Here is a 12,930-nt window from a genome sequence, read left to right on the forward strand (position 1 = left end):
ACTAAGTGAGCAATAAATCTTCAATAGATCCACAGAAATAAAATGCCAACACTTACAGTTTGAAGAAAGACTCAACTAGGAAGAAAACATTAAATTTCTCCCAGCAATTTACAGAAGTCTTGGAGAAACTGCCCCATTCTCTCGAACTGCTGACATGCCTTGAAGTCACCGCACTGTCATCACAGCTGCACCGATTGCACTAAAACTCCATTCGTAGACTCAGCTTTTTACTTGAACACCCAAGCATGTAGAAAACGGTATCCTCGTAGGAGAATTCTTCATATCTTCATTCCCCGTGAAAAATCTCTCTGCAATAGACTTCACTCTTGTCCTCGGCAAATAATATAATCCTAACTTCTCGTAGCCTGATGTGTAGATTTATAGGAGCAAAACGTTTTTTTTCCTCGTAATCAATCCAATGCTCTGACACAGTTCAGCTTCATTTTCTTCTCCACTTGCTTAATAATAATCACAACCCCTCGGTACATTAATACTCATTGAATTAATAACTCTCGTTCCGCCAATCAATGTAAGGTGAACCTCTCTTCCGTAGTACTGTCTCGGGCGCGAAGCTAAATTTTCATTTTAAACAGGCTAGTCATTTCTTGCGTAGACTTGTACAGTTAACCTGTTTTAACTCCTGCTCCAAATCTTCTCTCCTGTAGGTACGACATTACTCCCCGAGGCGACTCACGTCAACTCTCCAAGCCAGCTGTCTCACCCAAAAGCCTAACGCGCAGCCAATGCTACCAATTCCTTCTACCCAGCGCTAAATTCCCTCCCATGCCAGCCGCACTAGTACCAGCGCTCGCGCGTCAAACTCACACCAGATCGCAGCGCCACTGACAAAAACAGCAACAACTCGGCCGCCGCACGTGCTCGCACACACATAGCGTGCATGACTGCGCCCGCGCCTCGATCACACACAAACCTAAGCAAACCAAACGTGGCACTCAAAAGAGTGTCACAAGATTTAGTTCCAGATATTTTGAGCTAAAATTATTTCCTTCTGATTATGTATCTAGCAATCTGAAGTAGAGAGCAACTTTAGTTTCCAAACTCTTTTGAAGGAAAACATCAGATCTATAACCCAACTCTGAATAATCTCACCAACAAATAGGTTTCAATTTTTTTTAATCCAGACTTTTTGAATGTTTCCACTTTGTGTGATAATAGAATGGTCCTCAGACATTATGCTACATGCTGCTCCCAACACTGGAAGCTGACTGGACTTGACGTCACTTTAGCCCGTCATGACACTACGTCATGATGGCCAACCTTCATCTTTGAGGCCGTCAGAGGGCCAGCAGGACATTCACGATTGGCTGCTGTTCTGTGATTTCATAAATGACGTACTCCAAACAAAATGTTTACCCACAAGAAACACAATAGGCACACTGAAAATAATTAAAATAAAACATATAAACAAGCAAAATATCCAGTCTTAGAACAAGCTCACTCACAAACTTTTACTGTCTAAAAATATGCTTGTGAACAAAAAAAAAAAGCAATTGCTGTCACATAAATTTTTGTTCCCTTATTACATAATATTCAACATGGATGGAATTAATTGGAATACGTAGTAGTACAACTGTATTGAAGTATAAAATATGCTGTGAAAATAAAATGGAAGCTTGATCTTAGAAAGCTTCTATTTACAAATAACACAAAAATAGTACAAGTAATTGATGCACGTGCAGATATGAACATAACCAATGTTTATTTTACTAACATATTTGTGGTATAGAATAGCATAAGTTAGTAATGAATATTTACCTTGTTATTTAAGATGTTTATTTGTGCCATTTGTTCCTTCAATGTTGGCAATTTATATTGGTTTACCGAGGTACGAGACACGTGATATAAATACAATTGCCCTGCCACCTATACTAGAACGTGGGACTACGTTCATCATCCAAGTATTTGCATCTATTGTAGCATGCAGTGCCCTTTGTAGTCGGCCCTGAGTGTGCTATTGTGAATGTAGCCCACCCTAAAAACACGACTGCTAAATGATCATTCCAGAGGAGCCATAGACCACATACAATAACACACAAACTCACACTATTTACAAAATAAAATTTAATATTAAAAAAAATTATATTAGGGTCAGCCTAGTTCTTGTTTTGGCAAAGCCGAAGCTTAGAATTACTAATAAAAATCTTTTTTTCTTACTTCACTGTATTTCCCCCGAAAAAAAATTATAAAATTCTGAATATAGCGTTCTATATACCCTTAAAACGGTATTATTCTTACAGAGGGGCTTTTATGTAAAGTAATAATAATATTTTGAATATATGTTTTTTGAACACAAGATACGTACCTGTATTTACCCTGAAAACAGTGTTTATATATTCCTACTGGATTACAAGAAATCACAGTTTATGCCTTACAATTTGAAGCATGTGCACTTAAGTGGCAGAGGCCATTTTCTTCTTTTCCGTATGGGTCCGTGTGTTTGTTTCGAAGATATTTAGTAAACGGAGGTATTGTTTTGATAGTCAAAGTAATTAATATGACAACTGTTTTTAATTGCAAGGGAAATCTTAATGTTATATATTATGTATGTAGTTTTTGTAAATAACTAATTGCACTACGGAATCTTTGTTTTCTATCATTTGCATTTCAAGTAGTATTTTGAGTCACACATTAACGAACAATTCTAATGGGAGCAAAAAATTTACGTTCAATTCGAGACGCAGAACATTTGCTCTTAGGATACCATTTTGTATGCTAAAGTAGCTGTGACATTTTAAATTTGTGTTTCATTTAATTCCCACATTGAATGACATGGCCACTGCCATTTTTCACTTTCCTCTGTGGGTTTGTGTGTGTGTATAAGATTTGGATAACTTGAGTTAAATAATGAGAATGGTCAATTACGTTAGGTTAGCTAAATTAAAAATACTTAAAACATTGTGGTCAGTTGGTTGGGTTATTATAGCTACATTAAAAATACTGTGAATAAATTTTTATTAATTGCTTAGGAATTACCAATTTAAGATGTCACTATCCGACCTAGTTTCAAAGTATTTTTAATGTAGCTATTCTAACCCAACCAACCGTCCACATTGTTTTGAAGTATTTTTTTAACTTACGTTAACTGATAATTTTCACTAACCAGCTCAATTTCTCTGAAAACCAAAAAATTGTCGTGGCCACTTTAATGCACAGGTATTGTAATGAACCTGTTGATGGTGATTTCTCAGAAACCAATAGGAATAATAGAAACACTGTTTTCACAGTAAATATATAAATATCTCTATTGTTTCAAAAAAGTATTTTCATATTTTTTATTTTACATAAAAGCCTCTTTGTTAAAACGCATTCATATATTCCTACTAGTTTATGAGAAATTACGGTATATTGTTTACATTACAAAGTCAGTGCACTGACATGGCAGCCGCCATTTTATGCTTTAATTGCTTTGCAGATCCTATGGTTCTCCAAATACAAGACCGTGTGTATTCAATATTTAGATTTTGTGACGTAGTGGAAGGTAAACAAAAATTTTCAAAAATACTAAGTCCCTTCTGTGCATCCAAACCCAAGCAACAAACATTGACAGGGATGTTTTTGAAGATATAGTTCTTTAGGCATGTTATGAAAAAAAATTAGTAAAATTTACGTGCATGAGAACCCTGTAACAAAATTTCCACGGAATGAGAAAAGGCTGTATGTACACAAAAGAAAAAAGGCAACATACAAATAAAAATTAGAATTGTGCTTTTAAATCTTACTACTTAGGTCAGGGGTTCCAAACTTTTTCTGTTCGCGGCACACTACAGGTATAGTACTTTGTCGCGGCACCCTGCCTAGTCCAAATATGTGTACAGTGACAAAAAAGATAATAGAGATATTTTTTTGACATTAAGTACAGAAATGAAAACAATTACAATCCGAGGCTCACATAAGTATTTATTTACATTAGAACTGGAACACAAGAATATATTAATATTACAGAAAAATACTAAAAAATTCAGGGTCATGTTAATCAAAGTACCGCGTAGGCTTGGTGATCTCCACACTTTTTTTTAAAGGGCCAAATAAGGCTTGACACTGCCACTTTCATTTCTTGCTTCAGATTGATCTTCCAGTGATATTTGCTCTTTATTACAACTACAGATAAAAGTCAGGTTTCACATAAACAGGAAGTTGCAAAAGGAATGAGAATCCTTATAGCTTTTGAACTTAGAGTTTGCATATTCATTTTTAACCATTATCCAAAACTCCACTAAATCAGAACAAGCGGATATTGTTTCAGGCTGTTGTCGCAAGAGAGTTCGATGAGACACTCTTCTTCTTTCGAAGTGAATTCTGGTGGAGCTTGAGCAAGGAAAAGATCTTGGATCCACGTCAATTTTTCAGCACCATTCTTAAAGTATTTTTCAAACCATTCGGTGAGCTTCGAAAGGTATTCCGTGAAAAGGGACAGCACGTCTTGTGAGACAATGAGCTTTTTAAAGACCGCGTACTCATCCCATTTCTGGAAACAATCTTGACTACTATGGTTATTCATTTTTCTTATCCACAACTGCAATTTTCTCCTAAATGCTGCAATTTTCTCCTAAATGCTGCAATTTTCTCCAATACACCTATCTCTCACTTAGCACGTCTTCATATTGCACAAATTCATTTAACCCGATGTTAATTTTACTGCCCCAGTCTTAAACAGCACGTCTGTAAATTTCAGATAGCGTGAAATCTCCGCAGGCAATAAAAAAGTTGTGCATGACGCCACAAAGTCTGTTTCAACTTCTGTAAACAACAGATGTACTGTGGCATACTGTTAGATATATGACGGGGTTGGGAGGGGGGGAGGGGGAGGGATGTTCACGCAGGTCTGACTACGCTATAGACTGTTGTACAAACATCAGCTATGGTAAGTTAAATTGCGGCTATGGAGTGTAAAGGACCAAATGTTTTTACTCCCGCGCGTATGCAGCCGTGCCGTACCGTTGTCACCTGGCCACAGACCGGGCCGTGAACTCAGTCTAGCCAGTGGCAGGGAATTCACACAAACAAAAGCAACGTCTGCCCATTCAGCTGCCGGTAACTATGTGCTTGATCACTCATAATGCATCGTGTTCAAGTATTTGAGACAAAACTAGAAGTATTATGGTGCGCAGATTGTCACGAAGGTCATGCTTATGTTGGTCGCACTTTAGTTTTAAGCAAGTCAACGGTGCGCACAATAGTACGAAATAAGGACTCAATCAAAAGTTTATATGTCTGATGCTGTTGGTTGTAATAGCGGGAATATATTTTTCATTAAAAACCGGAACAGAAATATACAGATGATTCACATGGGAAAGGTTGTTAAATGAAAGTTGCAATAAAAAAAATAATCATTGGCCTGATAGGATTGGTGTGAACCAGGTGGTGCTATGCAAATAAGCACTTTAATTTTTGAAAAATTGCAATGTAACTATCCAAACAGTAATATTGGTTTCACTGTCAGTAAAGAATGGTTTAGGAAGGTACGCGACATGAGTTGAAGGTCAGGCCCAGGCGAACAAGTCAGCCAGACGACTGACGATAAAGTACATAACCACATATCTCTCGCCACGCAGTGTCGTATTTGTCATTCAAAGTGTGATGGGAGGTATATAAAGATTAATGGTGTGACATTTATAGTTGAGTGTTGTTCTACACATTTTTATCACGTAAAGTATATTTTCCTACACAATTTTGGAACACATTAAATAAAATAGCCTTGCTATTTATTGAAACTAATGGTTCAGAATACGCGATTTCAAATAACACGAGCATTTTTAGGAATGAATTAGTTGTGCTAAGTGAGGGATAGGTGTAGTTTCAAGATGTCCATGTTATTATTGCCTTGCAGAGACAGATTCAAGACATACAGTTTGTCAAATATTTTTTTTAATTTATTTATTTGATAATTGTACCATGCCTACTAACAGCAAATGTTAGCCTTAATTGATAAGAACTACATTCAGGGGTGCAACAATAAGGGGGAAGGGTATTTTGCCCCCCCCCCCCCCCCCTCTGAAACCTTTAAGTAGGGGCAAACGAGGGCAAAGAAAGTGCTGTGTAATCAATTTTTGGATAGTAAAACTGCTTAAATAGCACCATCTTCCACCTTGAAATACAAATTTTCCCAGGGGAGGACCCCCGGACCCCCCGCTTCAACAGAGGGGATCGATGATTCTTTATAAAAAGGTATATTGCTGCCCCCCCCCCCCCCCCCCCCCCCCCCCCTTTGGAAATGTAGTTGTTGCGCCCCTAACTACATTGATACAATAAATAAACATAAAGACAAAACAAAACATTACAAACACAGTTACATAAAACAAAAACAAAAATGGACAGAATAAAAACACCAAAAAACAGTACACAAAAATTAAAACTTTACAAACAAAATAAGGCTAAGTATACCAGATAAAAAAAAAAGTAGCTAGAATAGAGAATTAATGTGATCTATTATTTTCTAAATAGATAATTTATAATTTATTAAAGGAATTAAACTGTCAATATTTGATTTATTTAATGAACATAACATAATTTGATATACCTATTCTAGTTTCAACAAAAAGTCTGGTTCAGCAAAGTATATGGAGTTTTCATGATTTTCCTCTTGCAGAAAAGTGTTAAATTTCTTAATGTAGGCCTAACTTGAATGCATGGGATAAGACATTTCCACGTGAAAGCCATTGTGAATTATAGTAGTATAGCAGTGCCGTGTGTTCCACTCCCATGTCCATGCATAGTTGTTTTTTAATCTGGCTTTCAGCGGCCTAGTTTTTATGTAGTTTACTACGTCTATAACACATTCTAATATCAAGTTCAATTCAGAGCTCATTGACTTCTATGTTAAGTGCTTTCCTATGGGTGATTCAATGGGTCCATATAGCACTGGGTGCTTTACTACGAATAAGAACTTGTAATCCTACACAGCAGCCAGATATTTATCGAGCACCATCAGCACATACACTGATACACTTTTCCCAATCCAAATCATTTTTTGTTATAAACGTGACAAGAATTTTCAACAAGTCTTGAGCCTTTGCGCTTTCAATGATACTTTTGCAGAACGGAAGGTCTTTAACATTAATTTTATCATCTAGAAAGCATATGTAACAAATAAGGTGCACATCTATTTTACAGTCAGTAGCCTCATCAGGTTGCTGACAAAATTCATTCCCTTTTATTTTCTCTATTAATCTATCATTGCGATCCTCAGTTATATGGTGGATTCTTCGACTAATGGTGTTGTTAGACAGAAGTACATTTGAAATTAGTTTTCCCACCATAATACTAACCATGTCGAGAGCAGCGGTAGAATTAGTTCTTCTGAGATGTTGTGAGGTTTCTTGCACTATAATTGTATTTGCGATATTTCCACTTTTTTCTCCTCCCCCCTTTCAGTTTGATGGTTGATCACTCTCACTTAAACTATCGGCTTGCTTATTTTTTTAAAAAATTTTTCCATTTAGTGATTGACTTTTTACGAAAACCCAAAGCGACATAATTAAAACAAAGCAACTGACATTCGTGTGCTCTTTGGGGTTGGCACTCCTACTTAACAGCCCATGCGTTCAGCCAAATATTGTTAACAAGACAATACAGGAAACTGGTAAAGAAAATGGGAGAAAGTAATGTCAGCAAACCTGGAGGCACGGAGCGTCACTACGTTTCTTTGAAGTGTGTGAGGCTAGTATAGTAGTGGCATCTAGCAGCGTGGAGTGGAAAATAGCTAGAAAGCAAAGCAGTAACGTGTCTCATGCTTCACCAATGCTAAATGGCCCAAGTTTCCCATATTGTCGTATTAAGATATTGGTTCAGCGCATGTAAACATTGTAAATCAGGATCAGAATCACAGTTTTTATAGCACATTTTGCAGGCTCCAGGACATGTATCCAAATCAGGTGATTTACATGTTTACATCTGCTGAACAGTCGGGATGTTAGATAAGTAGGGGTGCAAACCTACAAATTATGATGTGCAATCTCATTTTCGAATACAACCCCAGCGTGAGCACTGGCAAACCAGCGAGTGATGCATGCAGCGTGTGCCATTTTAAGTGTTTATTGTGAACATAAGTAAGTTAAGTTCCCGGAGGAGAGAGAGGAGCGCCTCGCGCCCCCATTACTCTCCACGACGCCTCGGGGCGCCACGACGCACACTTTGGGAACCTGACTTCAGTGATTGGCTAGTATTGGTCCGTATCGTTAAAAGCCTTTATTTATTGTGAATATTAGTCATAGAAATTGTGTTTATAAACTTTTTCAAGTGTATTTATATAACTGAGGTTAGATTACACTTCTTTAGGCGTGTTATGAAAAAATTATAAGGATGATGTTACAATACATGCAACAAAAATTTACAGCATGAATAAAGGCAGACATACAAATAAAAAATAGAAATGTGCTTTCAAATAATATGCTTTAGTGATTGATATTGAATACATATAATTAAAAACATTTATTTACTGTGAATATTAGATAGAAAATGTTTTATAAACTTTTTCAAGTATATTTATATAAATGAGGTTATGTTCCGTATGTATAATTTATTCGCATTTAAATTATAAATAATCACATTATTTAATAAATAATTAAGAAAAATTAATTATAATATTAATTCAGCAAATTTATTGATTTATATTATAATTTCAAATATACTAGATTTTCATAAATTAAATAAATAATTGTATAAATGTGTTATATATATAATAAATTGCATTTATTTCAGCTTTTTAATTTAATTGAATTTATATTTTACCAACCATTTTATAATATCACTCTAGCCACTTATTATTTTATTTCTATTAATTAATTGCATGCAAAATTAAAGTTACTATACTCGCGAAGTAAGTATACCTTCCAATTGTTTTTAGCATTACGGAGGTGTGGAGCGCAAACTTGTTACATGCAACAGCACGTAACCTGACGTAAAAAAAGAATTATTACATTCATGCACAATAGGGACTTATGTTTTTTTTAATTCTTATTTAAGTACCTTTCACTGCATCACAAATTCCCAATTATTCCAAATATACAAGTTCTTATACATCAAAAGCCACAGCATGCTAAAGCACAATACCGGCAGCCACATCACTGCATAGGCTACTCACGTAACATGTAAATTGTAATTTCTTAGAAACCAGTAGGAATTAGAAACACTGTTTTCAGGGTGAATAGAGATATGTCTTAAATGTTTTAAAAAAAAAAAAAAAAAAAAAAAAAAAAAAAATTTATTTAGCAGAAAAGTCATGATGTAAGAAAATTACCAAAAAATAAAGTAGTAAAAATTAATGTTTATAGTAGGCCAATGGAATTGGAATGAAATAGAATTTGATGTTTTTGGCAGCACTAAAGTTGACAATGTTGAAACAGTTTTTTTTTGGGGAGTTAATGACAGTAATGGAAGTTACAGACCACGTGGGATATGTGTAATGTTCATTGTTTGAATAAAGATAGGTTAAGGAAATATAGGAAATGTCTTAAACGAATATGTGTAAATTTTTAATAAAACTAAGTTGGAATTGTTTCGAAGAAAAAATGAAGAGGCGATATGACGTTGTGACTTCCAAAAAGAGGTAAGTCAGTTATGTAGAATCATGTGTATGGAATAATTAAGTGTGTATAATGAATGAAGAAGGTGTTGTTCTAAGGATGAGAGTGAAGAAAACATTTTATTTCCTAGGTCGGGTGGAATGCTGAATAGCGTTTATTCAGGTGATGCAAACAAGTTAGGTCAGCTACTTTTAAAACAAGTTAATTTTGTGTGAATACAGGATGTTAATTGGTTGGTATCACGTGAGATACTGAAGTTACACATGGATAGTAGATTGTGCAGTGTAGAAATAGGTTAAGAAGTTTACAATAGCTACTACAATTTTACAGGATAAGCAGGAAAATATGTGGCGTTTGGCTGCCGGAATACTGTAGATGCAGTATTTTTCGCAGAATTCATTTTAGTTATTTTGGTACCTATACTTATTATTAGTTTTGGGTATCATAATGTATACTAAAATTCCATACCCTAACTAGTCAATTTTGCGATACTAGTATTTTGTTTCTCATAATTTACCACTTACACTGAAGCATTTTTTTTATCTACCTATATGAAGTTTTGTTAAATATAGTGCACCCTACCACCATAAAAAATTATAACGTCTACAGAATATACTTCTTTGATAATGAAATACCGGTATTGATAAACAGGCAAGACTTATGGGGGGAAAAAATGGAGGGGTTAAAAAAAAAGGGGGGGGGGGGGTTCGTTTGTTAACGAAAAATTATAGTGTTCAAATATGAAATACAGGAAAATAGTGCACTAGTTCCCCGCCCAATACCTCCCTATTGCTGCGTGTACCCTGTAAAAATGTAGGAGTAACAATTACATAAGAGCATCCCGTGACACCATCAGCAGCATAGGCGTGCCCAGACATTTCCATTAGGGGGGGCCCTGCTAAATTTTTAAATCAGAAGCTGAATTTAGAATGTTAAATAGTCTAAATACATTCACTCATTGACTTGTTTATATTTTTGTGCAGTATCAACGAGATATGTTTACTAGTTAATATTTATATCTGTATAATTTTAACAATCTTGAAAATATGTTTTTTTTTTTTCCATAGACAATGTTTGAAGTTCTTACATATTTTTCCCCCTCAAATTTCCAATAGCTTGGTCCAGATCTACCTTAAAATTAACCTCTTTTTAGTGAATGCAAATACAGAAATTCAGACAACAGAACTTTAACAAACCTCTTAAAATATTTTTTTTTTGCTTAGCCATTTTAAGGGAACTCGTGTTTTAAATAAACTAAGGCGGCTGTATTTCGAGAACGACAAAATGTTTAAAAATATTGTTAATTAGCATGCTGCAACACTGAAACAAAGTTTGAGTGTCACAGTGCCAGGAATATACGAATATTAACGAACGCATTAGAGAAAATGCCGATCTGAGTGATAACATTAGGGGGGGGGGGGGGGCCATGGGCCACCTGGCCCCCCCTGTAGGCACGCCTATGATCAGCAGTGATAAGGAAACGAGATCTAGACTAGTCCCGTGCAGCACACATTCATGCACTAGTGTTTCTCATCCTACCTTCCTAGGTTTAAACGCATGGACCGTGTTGGTAGTTCCGAAATTTTTCTTCGCATACAATAGTAAACTACCACTGGCTACACAAAAACACGCCATGGACAATATTCTAAAATTTCTTGGGTTCCTAAAAGTCATCAAAGATCTTCGACAGACGAAAGCACTGGGAGAACCCCACAGTTTTATTACACTAGCTACGATGGCCATTTTTACCCCAAAGCAACCAAACTCCAATGTTGCCAAACTTCCTTCATAGACCGGGTTTCCTTTTCTACTGTAAACGTTGTTATTACTGCAGAGCAGACAACAAGAATTTTGGCTTTGAACAATTCTCGTCGGTGTTAACAGAAAGAATATTGGTATCTGCGCTGGCTTATTAACTAAGGCTTTTACATAGTTTGTCGATTATATAATTAAAGTTAGGTATAAATCAATAAATATTTCTATTAAATATTTTGCAGATAGCCCTCACATTATAAATTTAATTAAAAAATAAAATTTATGGAAATTATTTCTTCTTGCCATCTCGGGTTCGGGACCCGGGATGAGCCCGGTGATTGATGGCGGGAATTATTTCGTGGATTCAGTTATGAAAGGGTGCCAGAGTAGCCCTTGTGGTTGTGTGGGTCGTCTGCCACAGCGTGGCTCACTGGACTCGTGGCGATGATTAACTTATTAACTTTGGGCAGTGAAACAAATTTACAGGGTTACAAGAATTTCCAAATAAAGCCTGTTCGTGTGCACTGCTCTTACACTGTAAGCATAATTCTTCTCCCAGAGAATTACCTGTTGCTTGTTGTGCTAGCTGGAACACTGGGGTGGATGCCACCACACACTTTATAGTTCTTCACGACTCACACTATTAATGTTTGTCACAGTTAACATGCACTGTAGAGAAAATCGCGAATGCTGTCGTCATTCTAATCAAGACACAACTTTTTTTTTCGTGGGACAGTGTAGGATGTGTTCTGTTGTCTACTGCTGGTGGCAGAGTCACGAACTTCCTCCATGCGGGCCACGCAAGGGGTACATTCCACCAGTGTAATCCAGTTCTGGGCTTTACCGCAGTAGGAGGTATGACATAAAAGCCCCCCCCCCTCCCGCCCCCCTGGAGAAGCCCAGTCTTACCATGCGATCGGTACCCTCTGTAGCATGGTTGCCCCCTAGCACTTGCAGCAGGACAGAGCTGGGGGCGCCAGGGGTGGGCGATGTGCATCATGCTACACCAGTCCATCCATAGGGCCCTCAAGGAACTGGCTACTATTGTCCGTGAGGGAGGTTTCTGGCTAGCCCTACTGAGGCAGAAACTCGTGGATTAGGATTTCTATGATGGTCGATGCTTGCATGTTTCCACAGGGATAGGCTTCCACCCACTTGATATACATGTATAAAAAAATTAAGAAAACAATGTAGTTAGCTGTTAGTATAAATTTTTTTTATACATAACCACAAACCTATAAATAACAATGTCGTCAAATTAATCCATAGAATACACATAATCCACCATTAATCCTCGCACATTTCACAATCAATTCACACTTAATCCACATATAATGCACAAACAATCCACTTTCAATCACTCAAATTAATACATGATCTAAACACAATCCACTCTTAATCCCCAATCAATCATCACATTATTCACACAAGACACACACAATCCACCAAAAACTATACAGAATCTACACACAATCCACACTCAATTCACACTTAATCCACACTCAATTCACAAATAATTCACACAATCCACGTTTAATCCACAATCAATTCACACATACCTACTCTACACTCAATCAATACATAATCCACTCTCAATCCATCCACTCCACTAATAATCCACACTTAATCCACG

At 36.4% G+C, this 12,930-nt stretch overlaps 1 protein-coding gene across 7 annotated transcripts in view; it reads right to left on the minus strand.

The window, feature by feature from the left end:
* LOC134541693 (calcium uptake protein 3, mitochondrial) overlaps window positions 1–11,350 on the minus strand; it is a 173,427-nt gene extending 162,077 nt beyond the window's left edge. For 3 of the 7 annotated variants that reach the window (XM_063385320.1, XM_063385319.1, XM_063385315.1), the window contains exon 1: window positions 11,082–11,350. In XM_063385320.1, coding sequence (XP_063241390.1) covers window positions 11,082–11,285 — 204 coding nt within the window. In that variant the 5' untranslated portion in view covers window positions 11,286–11,350. Of the gene's footprint in view, window positions 1–7,286; window positions 8,299–11,081 lie in introns of those variants that run through there. The other 4 variants (XM_063385318.1, XM_063385316.1, XM_063385317.1 and 1 more) reach the window with 3 other exon arrangements.
* Between the last annotated feature and the right edge of the window lie 1,580 nt (window positions 11,351–12,930).

Source organism: Bacillus rossius (assembly GCF_032445375.1).
Source record: "Bacillus rossius redtenbacheri isolate Brsri chromosome 4 unlocalized genomic scaffold, Brsri_v3 Brsri_v3_scf4_1, whole genome shotgun sequence".
Classification (NCBI taxonomy): Eukaryota; Metazoa; Arthropoda; class Insecta; order Phasmatodea; family Bacillidae; genus Bacillus; species Bacillus rossius.